The sequence below is a fragment of the Nymphaea colorata genome, chromosome 2, assembly GCF_008831285.2.
Source record: "Nymphaea colorata isolate Beijing-Zhang1983 chromosome 2, ASM883128v2, whole genome shotgun sequence".
Lineage (NCBI taxonomy): Eukaryota > Viridiplantae > Streptophyta > Magnoliopsida > Nymphaeales > Nymphaeaceae > Nymphaea > Nymphaea colorata.
The window spans coordinates 4851062-4864078 of record NC_045139.1 but is presented as its reverse complement, the minus strand read 5'-3'; the positions used below and the strand labels follow the sequence as shown (position 1 = coordinate 4864078).

At 38.0% G+C, this 13017-nt stretch overlaps 1 protein-coding gene across 1 annotated transcript; it reads right to left on the bottom strand.

Annotated features, from left to right (window-relative positions):
* Window positions 1-976: 976 nt before the first annotated feature.
* LOC116248736 (protein DETOXIFICATION 16-like) lies at window positions 977-12688 on the bottom strand. The gene is made up of 10 exons (XM_031621697.2): window positions 12635-12688; window positions 7464-7637; window positions 6707-7082; window positions 6358-6526; window positions 4316-4402; window positions 4133-4189; window positions 3802-4040; window positions 1796-1914; window positions 1590-1676; window positions 977-1054 (listed from the first exon to the last, which is right to left on the bottom strand). Exons 1-10 carry the CDS (start codon window positions 12686-12688, stop codon window positions 977-979), a joined length of 1440 nt encoding a protein of 479 aa, XP_031477557.2.
* Window positions 12689-13017: the final 329 nt, after the last annotated feature.

Below are 13017 nucleotides of genomic sequence, written 5' to 3'. Positions count from 1 at the left end.
CATATTATTGTAAAAAATCGGTCTGTAACCAGTGGCTGAGCCAAAAATTTTTGGCTGAGCGGCAGTGTAAGATTAAATTTCAAACTTTAAGGGGCACTCAAATGTAAAAGACTAAAAATTAATGAAATTTATATACATAATAAAGTCATTTTTGTGGGCTACAATGTCGCTTCGCCTCTGTCTCTAACTCACGAGAAATGTATTGTTCTTATTGCCAAAGCCTCTTAAAGTAGATCCATCCTGGAAATCAAAAAGAGATATAGCGCGTGGAACATTTATTTAACAACCAGCCCTTCAACTTTGATTGCAGAGGCAGGTCTGAATTTTTCTCATGGTGTTGGCATATAACTCTGTTTTAATAGTCAAATGGAGAACATTTGAGAAGTGGAACTTGTTTGAGTTTGTAATATTGTTTTTTTGAGCAGATAAACACCTTATTGACCCTTTTAAAGGAAAAAAGAGGTGGAGTAGAGAAGAAATGAGCCAACCAGCCGTCACAAGTGAAATGCCCTAATACCCAAGTGGCCCCCAAGAAACATGTGTTCCTTCTTCCTTTTAAATATATTTTTTTGTGAGGGGTTGTTTGATGAAAACAAATACAATCGGCATTTTGTTGAACAAATTAACCTCCTTTTTTATGAACAAATGTTTCAACATTTTTATTCCCAAAGAACCCTTTTGTTATTTGCTGGTAGAAACATCGCATTTTTTGATACAGTGTCCCAGAACTCCAATAACCGGCTTTGTTATTTCTCAAATTTATCATTATCTGTGGTAAATTCTGGTGTGATTTCATATATCCACCCTTTCGAACATAGCGTTTAATATGAATTGCAAGCAAAATTGTTCATGGATTCATTCTTCAATCTGGAAAGTGCAGGAAGTTATTTAAAAAGAGAACATGACATAACTGCTCATTTCTAGCTCGTAGTATTTTGCTGTTTCTATTGATAACATTCATAAAATAATTTTGTTTTCAATTGGCATTCATCACAGGATCTTCACACTCCGTTGGGAAGCTGAGAACCTGAACTTTGTCTTCTATCTTCTTCGCCTGAAACAGAAATGTGATCATCAGACCCAAAATGTATGATAATCTAAATAATTTCTCTCTCCAAAAATGAAATTCAGTTAGTAGACACGACCAATCCTTCTTGCCAAGCTTTTGCATATCAAAGAAGCGTGATCATCAACATTCATGCTCGTAATATGCTAGAATGCGCAATGTTGCATTGGCATGAACACGAATGTTTCATAGGCCTGAACACGAGCCCAGTCGAGTTCGAGCTGGGCCGGTTAAGCATCTGACATCCATCCCAAGGTGGGTCTTTCAAATTTCGCATCTAATATTCCTTGGCCATAAAAACTTGATCGGTGATTCATTATTTGCTCAAAAGTTATGCAGCTTTTTGTAATTTTTCAGATTATTTTTCTTGGATGGATCACTTTCTAAGTAATGGAAAGCCAAGGATTAAGAAAGACACAAGTTATGAGATGCACATTTGAATCTTATAAAATACAAATAATGAGAATGGTCAGGATGGGAGAGTGAGTAATATAATAAGAGGTGGGTTCAGTGGAGAAGCTACTTCTTTTTCCCAGTCGGCAGAAAGTGTGAAGCAGAGAAAGAAGACAAGTTGTGTGAAAGTCCCAAACATTATTCCCATCCAAAGCCCCTGTGATTAATAAATACATAAAAAAATATACATGAGTAATAAATAATATTAATGTAAATATAAATGATATTTTCTGCATAATGTAACAGAGGTGAAGAGAGAAAGATATGGGGACTAACCTTTCCACTTAGACGGGAAAAAAATGCTAAAAAAACAGCTGCTGGCACTCCCACTATGTAATAAGCTCCAATATTAACCAATGCACCAAACTTTTGCCAGCCACAGCCTCTAGCAATACCTAAAGGTCCAAAATGAAAAAAAACTCTTCTGATTTTTTCTCTTTTAAAGATGAATATAAAAGAATAATCCTGCCAGGGAAACAAATGCATGAAAGGTGACTATATAAGAGGATTAGTGAATTTACATTTTTAGATATACAAAATGGCAAACATGGTTACACTTGAGGAAAAGGATATGAAGTTGAGGAAATGGTCAAAGGGCTAATGCACGTTTCTATATGCCCCTCAACAAACTAGGGAACTTTCACCTAGAGCTGGGCATCAGGCCAGGTATCTTGCTTGGGTTGGCCCGATAATGTACAGGCTCTATTTTTTTAATAATATTTTTATTTTAATAATGAGATATATTTTTTTAAACTATATTTTATGTTAAGAAAATTTCATTTTATATTAAGAAATTATTTTTTATTTTAACCAGGTCAGGCCTGGGCTAGGGCTTCGGGTGTCAGGCTGGCCCGAGCCCGACTCGTATCGGGTTGGGCTGGCACGATGCTCAGGCCTACTTTCACCCAAACAAGAAACCAAGTCCTAGAAACTAGTTAGAAAATCAGGTTGTTGCAAGAACTGGTTTTCGTAAAACGTTTTTTTGAAGTAATTCAATTGCAACCTAATGGTGATAATCAATCGTGTTTTAGGAATGTTTGGATGACGACAAAATTAACGGGGAGATTTTGGGATGTTTGGGTGATATCAAAATTAATTGGGTTTGTGAGAAATCCAGTTTCGACAAAATCTGGCTTGTTAGATGAATGTTTGGGTGATATCAAAATTAATTGGGTTTAAGAAAAATCCAGTTTTGACAAAACCTGGTGTGTGAGAAAGGGTAGGATGGAATAACTGTTTTGGGTATGTCATCCAAATACATAATCTATTTCCCAAAAAGTGATCAAAAACCCATTTTTTCACTAACTAATTTCACATTACTACTTTTTTTTTAATTTCAAATTACGACCTAAGTCTTTATACCATGCATCCTTAATTCTGCTTTTTTTTCTCTTTTGAATGTCAAGTTGGGTTCGGCAAAAGATCAAAAGAACTTGAATGACATCTCTTCTGCTGGTTTCAGCTATTATTAGATGAAACTTCCTTTCACTAAGACGAACATGGCACCCCTAGCCATGGAATCCAACCTCTTTTTATTTGTGGCCGCAACTTAATTAAAAAGCTAATCAAAAGAACTTGAATGACATCTCTTCTGCTGGTTTCAGCTATTATTAGATGAAACTTCCTTTCACTAAGACGAACATGGCACCCCTAGCCATGGAATCCAACCTCTTTTTATTTGTGGCCGCAACTTAATTAAAAAGCTAAGGCAAAGCTAATCTCCCTTTTCATTTGTTCAAGAAAACTATCTGCTAGTACTCCTTTCATATATATATAAGTTGGTAAATACCAGACCACTTGGATAGAAAACAGATGCCAGACAGTGGCCGAGCCAGAAATTTTTGGCTATGGGGCACTATGTACTAGTGCCTTGGGCTGGCGTGTGCGCCAGCCCCACGCTGGCTCCGCTACTGCTATAAGCAGTTGAGTTTTTTTCTCGTGCGTGTGGAATGCCCATAATTTTAATTTTATGGAAAGGAAAACGCAAGCCGAAGCCGGTACATGCACGAACAAACTTGAAATTAAGCAGGCAAATGGGCTGGCGTGGGCAGGCGCCCACGCTGGCTCTCCTACTACTAAGATACTTTTTTTGCAATCTAACCATATAAATATGATCTTAGGAGTGATTTGATGAGAAATATTCATTTTTTTTTACTTTTTACTTTTGTATGTGTGTGTATATATATATATATATATACACGAATCTTGAATATATTATTAATCTCTGAATCAATATAAGATTAATGCTACTACAAGAACCAAATGGAATTCAATTCTTCTACCTGAAAGCACCGATTGGATTGCATCCAGGAAAGTTGAAGTTGCAAGAAGCGGCGTCATATCTGATATGTATTTGACGACTTCTGTGTCGTCGCTGTAAGCGTATCCCCAGACTGATCTAACCAGAATTATGGTTATTGCAACAAACGCAGCTTCTATCACCACCATAAGCAACATGACATACACGGCTAGGCGCGCGGCTTGCTGTTTTCCCGCACCCAGTTCATTCGATACCCTTGCGCTGAAAGGAGATTAAGAAAAATTTCATATATAATTGGAGAATCAGAAGAGATTATAACAGAGACTTGAATGTTCTTGATCACTAGTTTGTACCTTATAGCTTGACCAAGGCCCGCAGGGATGGTGTAGACAGCACAGCTTGCGTTCAGGCTACATATAGAGAGCGTGACCGTTAGCAATGTTTAGCATGTTGGATTTTACTTTGTCTGCTTCATCATCTTGTGAACTTCACATGCATTCAATAAGATAAGAGAGTCGTAGGGCTGATGAGTTTACGTGATGGATAGCACTGATATTTCGAGCTCCCCATTAGGAAGCAGTCCAGACATGAGGATCATGATCTCGAAGGCCCACAACTCCAAGCTGTGGAAATGGTAACAGAAAAGAAAAAGGAAGAACTAGATGAACAGACACAAACAATGTGCTCCGAAAGGATATATATAAGAAAAAATCAAATCAAACAGCTATCTCTTTGAACGGATGATTATTTTTTATTTTGTGTCTTGAAAAATCATCACAATGGTATATTCTATTGCTGGAGCAGTGGCTAAGCAACTGGTCATCACAAATACATTTTTGCATCTGTTTTTAGCTGCACAAAATAAAAAATAACTATCGGGCCACAAAGGCAATTAACTGATATATATAAAGGCAATTAACTGATATATATATATATATATATATATATATATATATATAGAGAGAGAGAGAGAGAGAGAGAGAGAGAAAGATAGAGAGATTAGTAAAACCCAAACACTTAGGTCAGGGATAAAAGCAACACCTTTTATTTTTTGTTTAAAATTATTTTAAATAAAATATAGACTGTATAATATGTTTATTAAATGTATTATAATATAAAATATGCTTTCAATCAAGTTGTTTCTATCAAAAATGTTGATTTTTCTATGCTATGAGTGCCATTCATTTTTTCTTTATTATAAAAACACTATTAAAACCCAAAAAACGATCAATTTGTTATATATTTTGCATCAACCTATCCTTAAAGATCATAATGGAAAAGTTTGATTAAAAAAAAAAAAGAACTTTTAAAATCATATTTAAAGGGCATGGTTTTTACCAATCACTGTATATATATATATATATATATATTCTGGTTCTTGTTGATATGATAAAATATTTAAAAACCATCGCTCAAAATACCATGCAATGTTGGAAGCATTAGCTACTGTTTATGGTATAACAATGGTTTATATTTGCATTTACTTAAATATTTAGCCATCCAGCAACATTTAGATTTCTATTTTCTTATAAATATATTACGTCCTATTAGAGAAACCCTTTTCATGGCCTCAACAAGGAATACACATTCAGCTTATTCTAGGAGGGTACTGTTGTTGGCATTTCCTTCAACTATTCTGAATCCCAAACTAAACAAAGTTTACAACCAAATATATACTTTTTTTAAGAAATTCAACATTGTGAGGCCTTTGTAATTAACAACCAAATATACACTTTTTTTTTAACAAAAATGCACACATAATTATGGCATTCATTGTGCCCCAAGCGGGAAGCAGAGCTATAAATGAATTGGATATTTGATATATTCAATTACCCATTTGGTTTTGAATCCGTTGAATGGGTGCATGTTATTATAGAACAAATCGTCACTAACTACAAGTTTGAAATACAGTTTCATAACCAAATGTGAAACCGAGAGTCAATATTTGGCCGGAAACCAATAAACATCTTGCTGATCAGCCTTATGTTTATCGGATCCAAATATCTGTTTTTAGAAAATAGGGTCCGATTTCAAGATCATTAACGCAAACGCAATTACAAATAACTTATTTAAATTGTAAAAATATTGGATCCAACCCTAAATCCGACATATTTACATCCCAAGCAAAGTTGTTTCATATTCCTGGCATATTTTAATTTTTCAAATACACACACACACACATATATATATATAGGGAATCATTTGGAGATTAGACGATAAAATTAAGTGGTAAAATATGTAAGCAAAGTTGTGTTCAAAGAATACTCAAACTACCCCTCAATGAGGCAAGATGGCACGTTTAAACACAACTTTGCTTATTTGTTTCTTTTTTCTCTCACCTATATGTTCAACTTAATCTCCACATTTTCTTGGAATCGATCGTCTGAATAATTCTCAAGTATAATATAGAATGGTCAAACAGATACCTGTTATCTCTCTCTCTCTCTCTCTCTCTCTCTCTCTCTCTCTCTCTATATATATATATATCTATATATATATATATATATATATATATATATATATATATATATATATATATATATATATATATATATATATATATATATATGAAGATTACCAGAGCATGGCTGCTGAAGGTGTTGCCAGTCTAAGAAAGTTCACGGTGCTTCTAAGGTCAGGCTTTGAGAAACCAGTCCTTGTCTTTGTGCATGCGGGAGAGGCTTTGATATACGCTGCCAACAACAGTGCATTTATCCAGTAAGAGATTGAAATCGCGAGGGCAGCACCTGCAAGAAACCTCATCAATTGCCTTTCTGTTTCATATGTATACAGTAAGTCAGCTTAGAGTGGTAAATTTTCCACATATGAACAGTGGTAGAACCAGGAAAATATGCAGGGTTATCCAAATCCAAACTGTTTAGACTCACAAATGATGCTTTCGTGTGGAAAGAGAGACAAATCAGTACCTCTGAAGCCGAGCTCAGATCGGAAAACCAGAGTCCAACAGGTGAAAAGATGCAGCAGCGTGCAGAATCCGGTGCTCACCATCGTGGGCAAGACGATGTTTTGGGCCTGTAAAAACCTGGTTTCGCACTGCAAGAGGGCATAGGAGAAGAGACTTGGGATCAGCCACTTACAGTAAATCCCCGCTTCTCTCGAGATCTCCGCGTCTTGCCCGGCCGCCATGAGAATCTGCTGTGTGAAGGCCAAGAGAAGGGAGAAGGGGATGCTGACGATGGAGAGGACGAGAATGGCTGTCTGCAGGTCTGCACCAAGCATGTGATATTGCTTTGCTCCATGGGACTGTCCGCACAGTGTGTCCAATGCACTGCTCATTCCGAACTGTCAAGTCCAAGAGAAAAAGTTTATCAGAAATCAATGCAGGGAGGGAGATGCACAGAGATCTTGCAGTGATACTAAGCAGGATGCCATGAGTTGAAGAGGGCGGCGACTGAAATTGGTGACCGTTTTTCAAAAGTATTGTGTTAAATCCCCTTTGAACTTCTTCTGATCAAAGAAAAACGTCACTCTGATGAGAATCAGAAAACCAAGTCTAAATTGAGAAAGGGATCTCCTGAATATTGGGTATAATCTATCACGGAACCAGATCAGATAGTAATTAAACTGTTTCAAACTAAGTGGCTGCCTTTTTCTTGTCATCTATCTCAAATTTGTGAATATGTTGATGCGTATAAGAGTTATGCCAATGTTTCTCGCATATACCAAGAAGTTGAAGCCAGTGACATTGACGACGGAAGTTGCTATGGAGACGCCGGAAAGCGGAAGAGCTCCGAGATGGCCGACGAACATGATGGATGTCAACTGTATGCATTTCTGAAGAAGGTTCGCGACTGCCAGTGGACCTGCTAACTGCAACTGCAGTTTGGCCTCGTTGATCTTGTCTGCAGAAGTGACCCTGATGAAGATCTTTTCTCCATCAAAAGCTGGAGGTAAAAGGGATTCCTCCAGAGCAACATCCTTCTCCTCCCCCATTACTAATCTCCAACTTACAGAGTGCAGAAGTGCTTGGAGATCTTGGAGGTTATTTATCTTTGAAAGAGAAGGAAGTGGACATATATGTGGTTGAAAAATTGTACATGAGAATGAAAGCTTAGAGGTACAATCTTTTTATATGCACATATATGTATAACGTACAAAATTTCTTCTAATGATGCAGGTTTATATATGGCATGGATGTATATCATTGATCTATTTTATTAATTTATCTTAAGCAAGTTATGTATTTATATAAAAGTGTACTATGTTTGAAAAAAAGAACGAATTTCCTCTCCTTTTCTGTTGCTTCGGGGTTCTAGCCGTGTTTGTAGTTCAGAATAAAAGCACCAATAAAAATTTAACTAATGACCAGGCTTTAATCAGCTCACCAATCTGACCAATTACATTACATAGATATATATGTTAATGGGTGATCAGGTGAGACTACCGAATAAGAAGAGTTTTGTTGTAGGATAGTGGATATTCAACTGGGAGGATTATGTTTTCTTTTTTTGGGAAAATAAGTTTGAAACAAGCTCTGAGTTGAAACAAATTACTGGGTGATAAATATTCAAACCCTTTGAAAGGGTTTGATTGCACAATAATTGCGTGTCGAGGAAATATCTTTATGTATGGTTTAATGAAGGTCTTAGGAGACATTATTCGATGCAACATCAACATTTATTTTGGGTAAATGTTTCACTTCCTCTAAAAGGTAATTTTTTTCTAGTCATTTATTTTGATAAAGTTTAAAAAATTAAAAATTCGCTTAACACATTGGCAAATAATAAATCAGGGCGTAGCTTTTCAAGTCTAACAAATCGGCACTTATTTTTTAGAATGATTTCTGTGTTATCCTATGACATAGATAACTGTACTCCCTAGTTTAAACCTCAAGCAGCATCGATGCTGTCGTGTGACTGGTGAGGGTCACTGCCCATTTCAATTTATGAGATCTTTTGTTGTAATGGAGCTAGACCTGGGTCCAACAACACGCAGTGTCTACTCTAGGCCCGGGCACAGCCTTTGCCCCACATGCACCCAACTCACTAAGCCTGAGGTTGGTTAGTGCTCCTGGGCCAAATTTTTTTGGCTCTGCCACTGACCAAGGGCGTTTTGATAATTTTATGAAAAAATTGACCATACCATTTTTGCCCTCATAGTAAAGTTTTCCCAGTTAACGAACAGGGTCATTTTGGTCATTTCTAATCCATAACACATGAACCTTGTTGTAGGCCTAGAACATAACCTCCTCTGCCCAATTTTTCATATAATTTCCAAGCAGAAAATGTTAAGGAGCCAATGGACCCTTTAAAACAAAATATATAAAAAACAAAGACAAATAAGGAAGATGGTAGACCCTCAGCCCTAGCGGCTTGGGAAGGATTACAATTGTCCACACCAGTCCATAAATTTTACCTTATTTGCATATGAAAACATTATTGATATTTAGTTTTTTTGTTTACATATGAGTGCTCCTTCAATTTGAAATTCAAGCTTAGACTGTGCCTCAGCCAGAAAATTATGGTTCTGCCACTGCTGTCGACCCTCGCTAGACCTATACCTCGTTCGACAGCAAACATCCTTTTATTTAATAAATAATTTGTTTTTATGAAGCTAATTGTGTAAATTATCCCTTTATATTAACGTTTTTTATTTGGAGGCAGGGACTTGAGAATTATAGAGAAATGTAGAGGGCCTATTTGTTAAGCTTGAAAGTTTAGTAAGGGGGCTGGCCTGGCTCGAAGAGGAGTCGGGCTCGGGCTGGCCGAAACCAGAAACCCTGGCCCAGGTTTGGCCTGACACATAAAACTCGAGCCCAGTGCAGCTCGATTAAATTAAAAAATATATATTTTTAATATAGAATAATATATAAATATAATTAATTGTAATAAAATATTATAATTTTATACAAAAAATAATAAAATATATATTTTAAAAATACTATTAGGCCGAACAGAGGTTATCGGTCCCACCCGTGCTAGCCGAATGACGATAACTGAGCCTGCCCGGTACCTTTTTTTCGAGGCTGAGTTGGTCCGGGTACCAGGAATCCATGAATACCTGGCTTGACAAGCAACCTTAAAGTTTAGTTGGTTATTTGTTATTTCCCTATTTGTTATGCAGCTTTGAGTCATGCTTTCAAAGCTGTCTCTTGTATGCTCATGCATAAAAAATATTGATATCTTTTTCAGTTTTCTTGTTAGACTTGTATGAATTTTTTCCATTTTTTTGTAAAAACAGGTAATTATTTTTCTTCAAAACTTTGAGATCAGATCTTCAAAAGCAAAACCTTCAGGGCCCGTTTGATTGTTGGGTGAAATTTAACGCAGTAAATTTACCTGGAAAAATTTACAGGATGAAATTTCTCCCTCTTCCAATCTGACTGTTTGATGCACATGAAGAATTTAACATGGTAAATTTAACCTTTGTTTTGATGGACATGGTAGAAAAATGAAGAGACTTTCTCATAACTATTATTAGTTTTTTATTTTCCTCTCCTCCCCAATTTGACATAGGAAGAAATTAAAAGATAAATCTTCTAAAACTACAGTCGACTAAAGTTGTATTAGCTTAATTCCATGACTGCTCCTGCCAAGAACTTCAGCAGGAGCTCTCGACAGTTCATCAATAGTAAAAATTAATGAACTGTCTAGGAAAAACAAGTCACCAGATAATCTATCAGGTGAGTAAGCATATAGCACCCAATTATCTGAGCTTTGAAGAGGAATGGTTCCTGTGAATCTGTTATTAGACAGATCCAAGCTTCTCATGGACAGTGACATGAAGAAGTCACTCAAAATGGGTCCTGAAAGTTTGTTAAAGCTCAGGTCCATCACAGTTAATTTTGTGTATAATTTTCTAAAAACATATACACGCTTCAAGGAAAAAAACAGGACATCAAAGAATCGCAAGGATTGAAAAAAGAACCTGTAATAGATAATTTTCATATTGTTCTGTGAATTCTCAGCGTTGAAGATAGGCACATCAATGTTACCATTCTTCAATTTCTTCTCGGAAGCACCCAATTCATCTCCAATCGCCAATGCCAGGAAGCTCGTCACTACGGGAGCACCCAATTCAAAGACGCTTGACATGCTCCCAGCTCCAAATTCAGCGGGAGCACCACCAGCTTCCTCGTGGCATTTTCTGTAATCCAGACACCACTACCACAAACTTCATCGACCTCATGGGGATCCCTTTCCTCCTCCTCCCAGCTCCAAATTCAGCGGGAGCACCACCAGCTTCCTCGTGGCATTTTCTGTAATCCAGACACCACTACCACAAACTTCATCGACCTCATGGGGATCCCTTTCCTCCTCCGACCTCCCTCGCAAGTACCGGCCTCCCTCCAAAGCCCCGATATTCCTCGACTCGTCGTTTACTCCATCCCCTACTGACCTTCATTTTGTTGTGCCGCTCAAGTCCACCAATTCCCCTTCTTCGTCTCCCATCTCTGTTTGGAGGCCATTGTGAAGAACCCCAATCTCCGGTTCACGTCCATTGACAGCCTCAGAACCGTCGAGTCTTGCTTCTAGAGTATGGGATTCAGCCGCTATGACATCGGCCGGATGCACCCCCAACTCCTAACCTGCGACCTCCGTCGGGACGTCTATCCCGTCTTTGATTTCCTCCTCAACGAGGTCGGCATTCCATGGCCGGCCTCATCTCCGGAAAGCCCTATCCCAATGCCCCAAATTGTTAGTTTCTAGCGAGGGAGCTCGTCGACTGCGGAGGAAGACGCATGGGTGAAATGAACAGAAAGCCTACGAGAGGAAAATGTCGAGCGGGTGAAATTTCACCCGCTCACTTTATCGTAAACAGGGTGAAATTTCACCCCGTTTGATGGTTTTTGTGTCGGGCGGGTGAAATCTCACCCGCCCGTATGTATTTCAACCGCTCCACCGATTTTTTCTGGGCAATCAAACGGGCCCTAAGTGTCTTGATTTATGGTTTTCAACATAACACCATTGACTCTCTCCCTCTCTCTCCCTCTCTCTCTCTCTCTCTCTCTCTCTCTCTCTTAATTTCAACCTCTCTCTCATGTACGGGTTCAACCCCATTTTCTCACATTATTTGTATCTAATCAATTGAAAATTGAAAGTTGAAATAACCAAAAATGTCCTCATTTATGTCTTAGGCAATGTCTCTTTTTGTATTCGGGAATAGGGGCACAAGCACAACCATGAGTAAGACCCAATTATAGTTTAAAAATTTTGACAGGTACTAAAATATCATTTTGCAAAATATTTGTGTATGATACATAAACATTTTGAAAATTAATATATAAATTAAAGAAAACAATTTTGAAAGAATAAAAAGGAAAAATCCAGGTTAACAAAACTGTGGTTCACAATTTTAGATCAGTTACCCGACAATCTAGTTGTGCTCAACTACTCACAAACTTTCCACCTACCTTCAACTCTCTCTCTCTCCTTCTCTAGTACATTATTACCAACCATGAGTTGATGTTGCAGTTGTGGAGCTAGATTTTTTTTAATTAAGAGCCCCTAGAGTCACCAACCCAGGTCTGATGTGGGCATCATATATGGCTGGATGTGCGCTTGCCCTATAAATTTTTTAGTACTCCTTATGCCTTAATTAAAAAGAATAAAAAAACAAAAAAAAGGGCACCCGGCAGCCGTTTACAATGGAGAGAGGTGGTTGCCTCTCCCTCTGCCATGCCGACGACTTTGGGCGGAGGGAGGGGGAGGGCCACCTAGCCATGGCCCCACACCAGCCAATGGAAAAAAAAAATTACATTGAAAAAATTAAAAAATTTTAGTTGCACCATGTATTGTTTGGATTTAAATTCAGTTAGATCCTACCCCTAAAAAAACCTTGGCTCCTCCCTTACCGACAACAATGGGAAGGCGTTGCCGACAACTCAGAACTGCCAACAACTCCTCGCTGCGCATCACAAAGACGACAGAGGGGGAGGCAATCGCCATCGAGAACGGCCCAGCGGGAGGTCGCCGACCACCTAAGAGCTCCGGCGAAGCTCCGTGTTTGGTGTGTTCGGGCGGTGTCTGGGGTGGCATCCTTTCTGAAGGCGACGGTACCACCCGCTTTCAAAAAAAAAAAAAAAAAGAGTGGGGAGGCACCGACACCTCCCACAGCAGTTGGGGAGGTTGCCCCAGTCGTACTTCTTACACCAATAGCTTCAATACACCAATAACTTCAATAACTTGTTGTGAGGGGAGACTTTTTTTTTATACAAACATATCTAAATAATGTGCGAGTCCTATGGAAGTTTGAGATTCAGTTTTCCCCTTTAGTT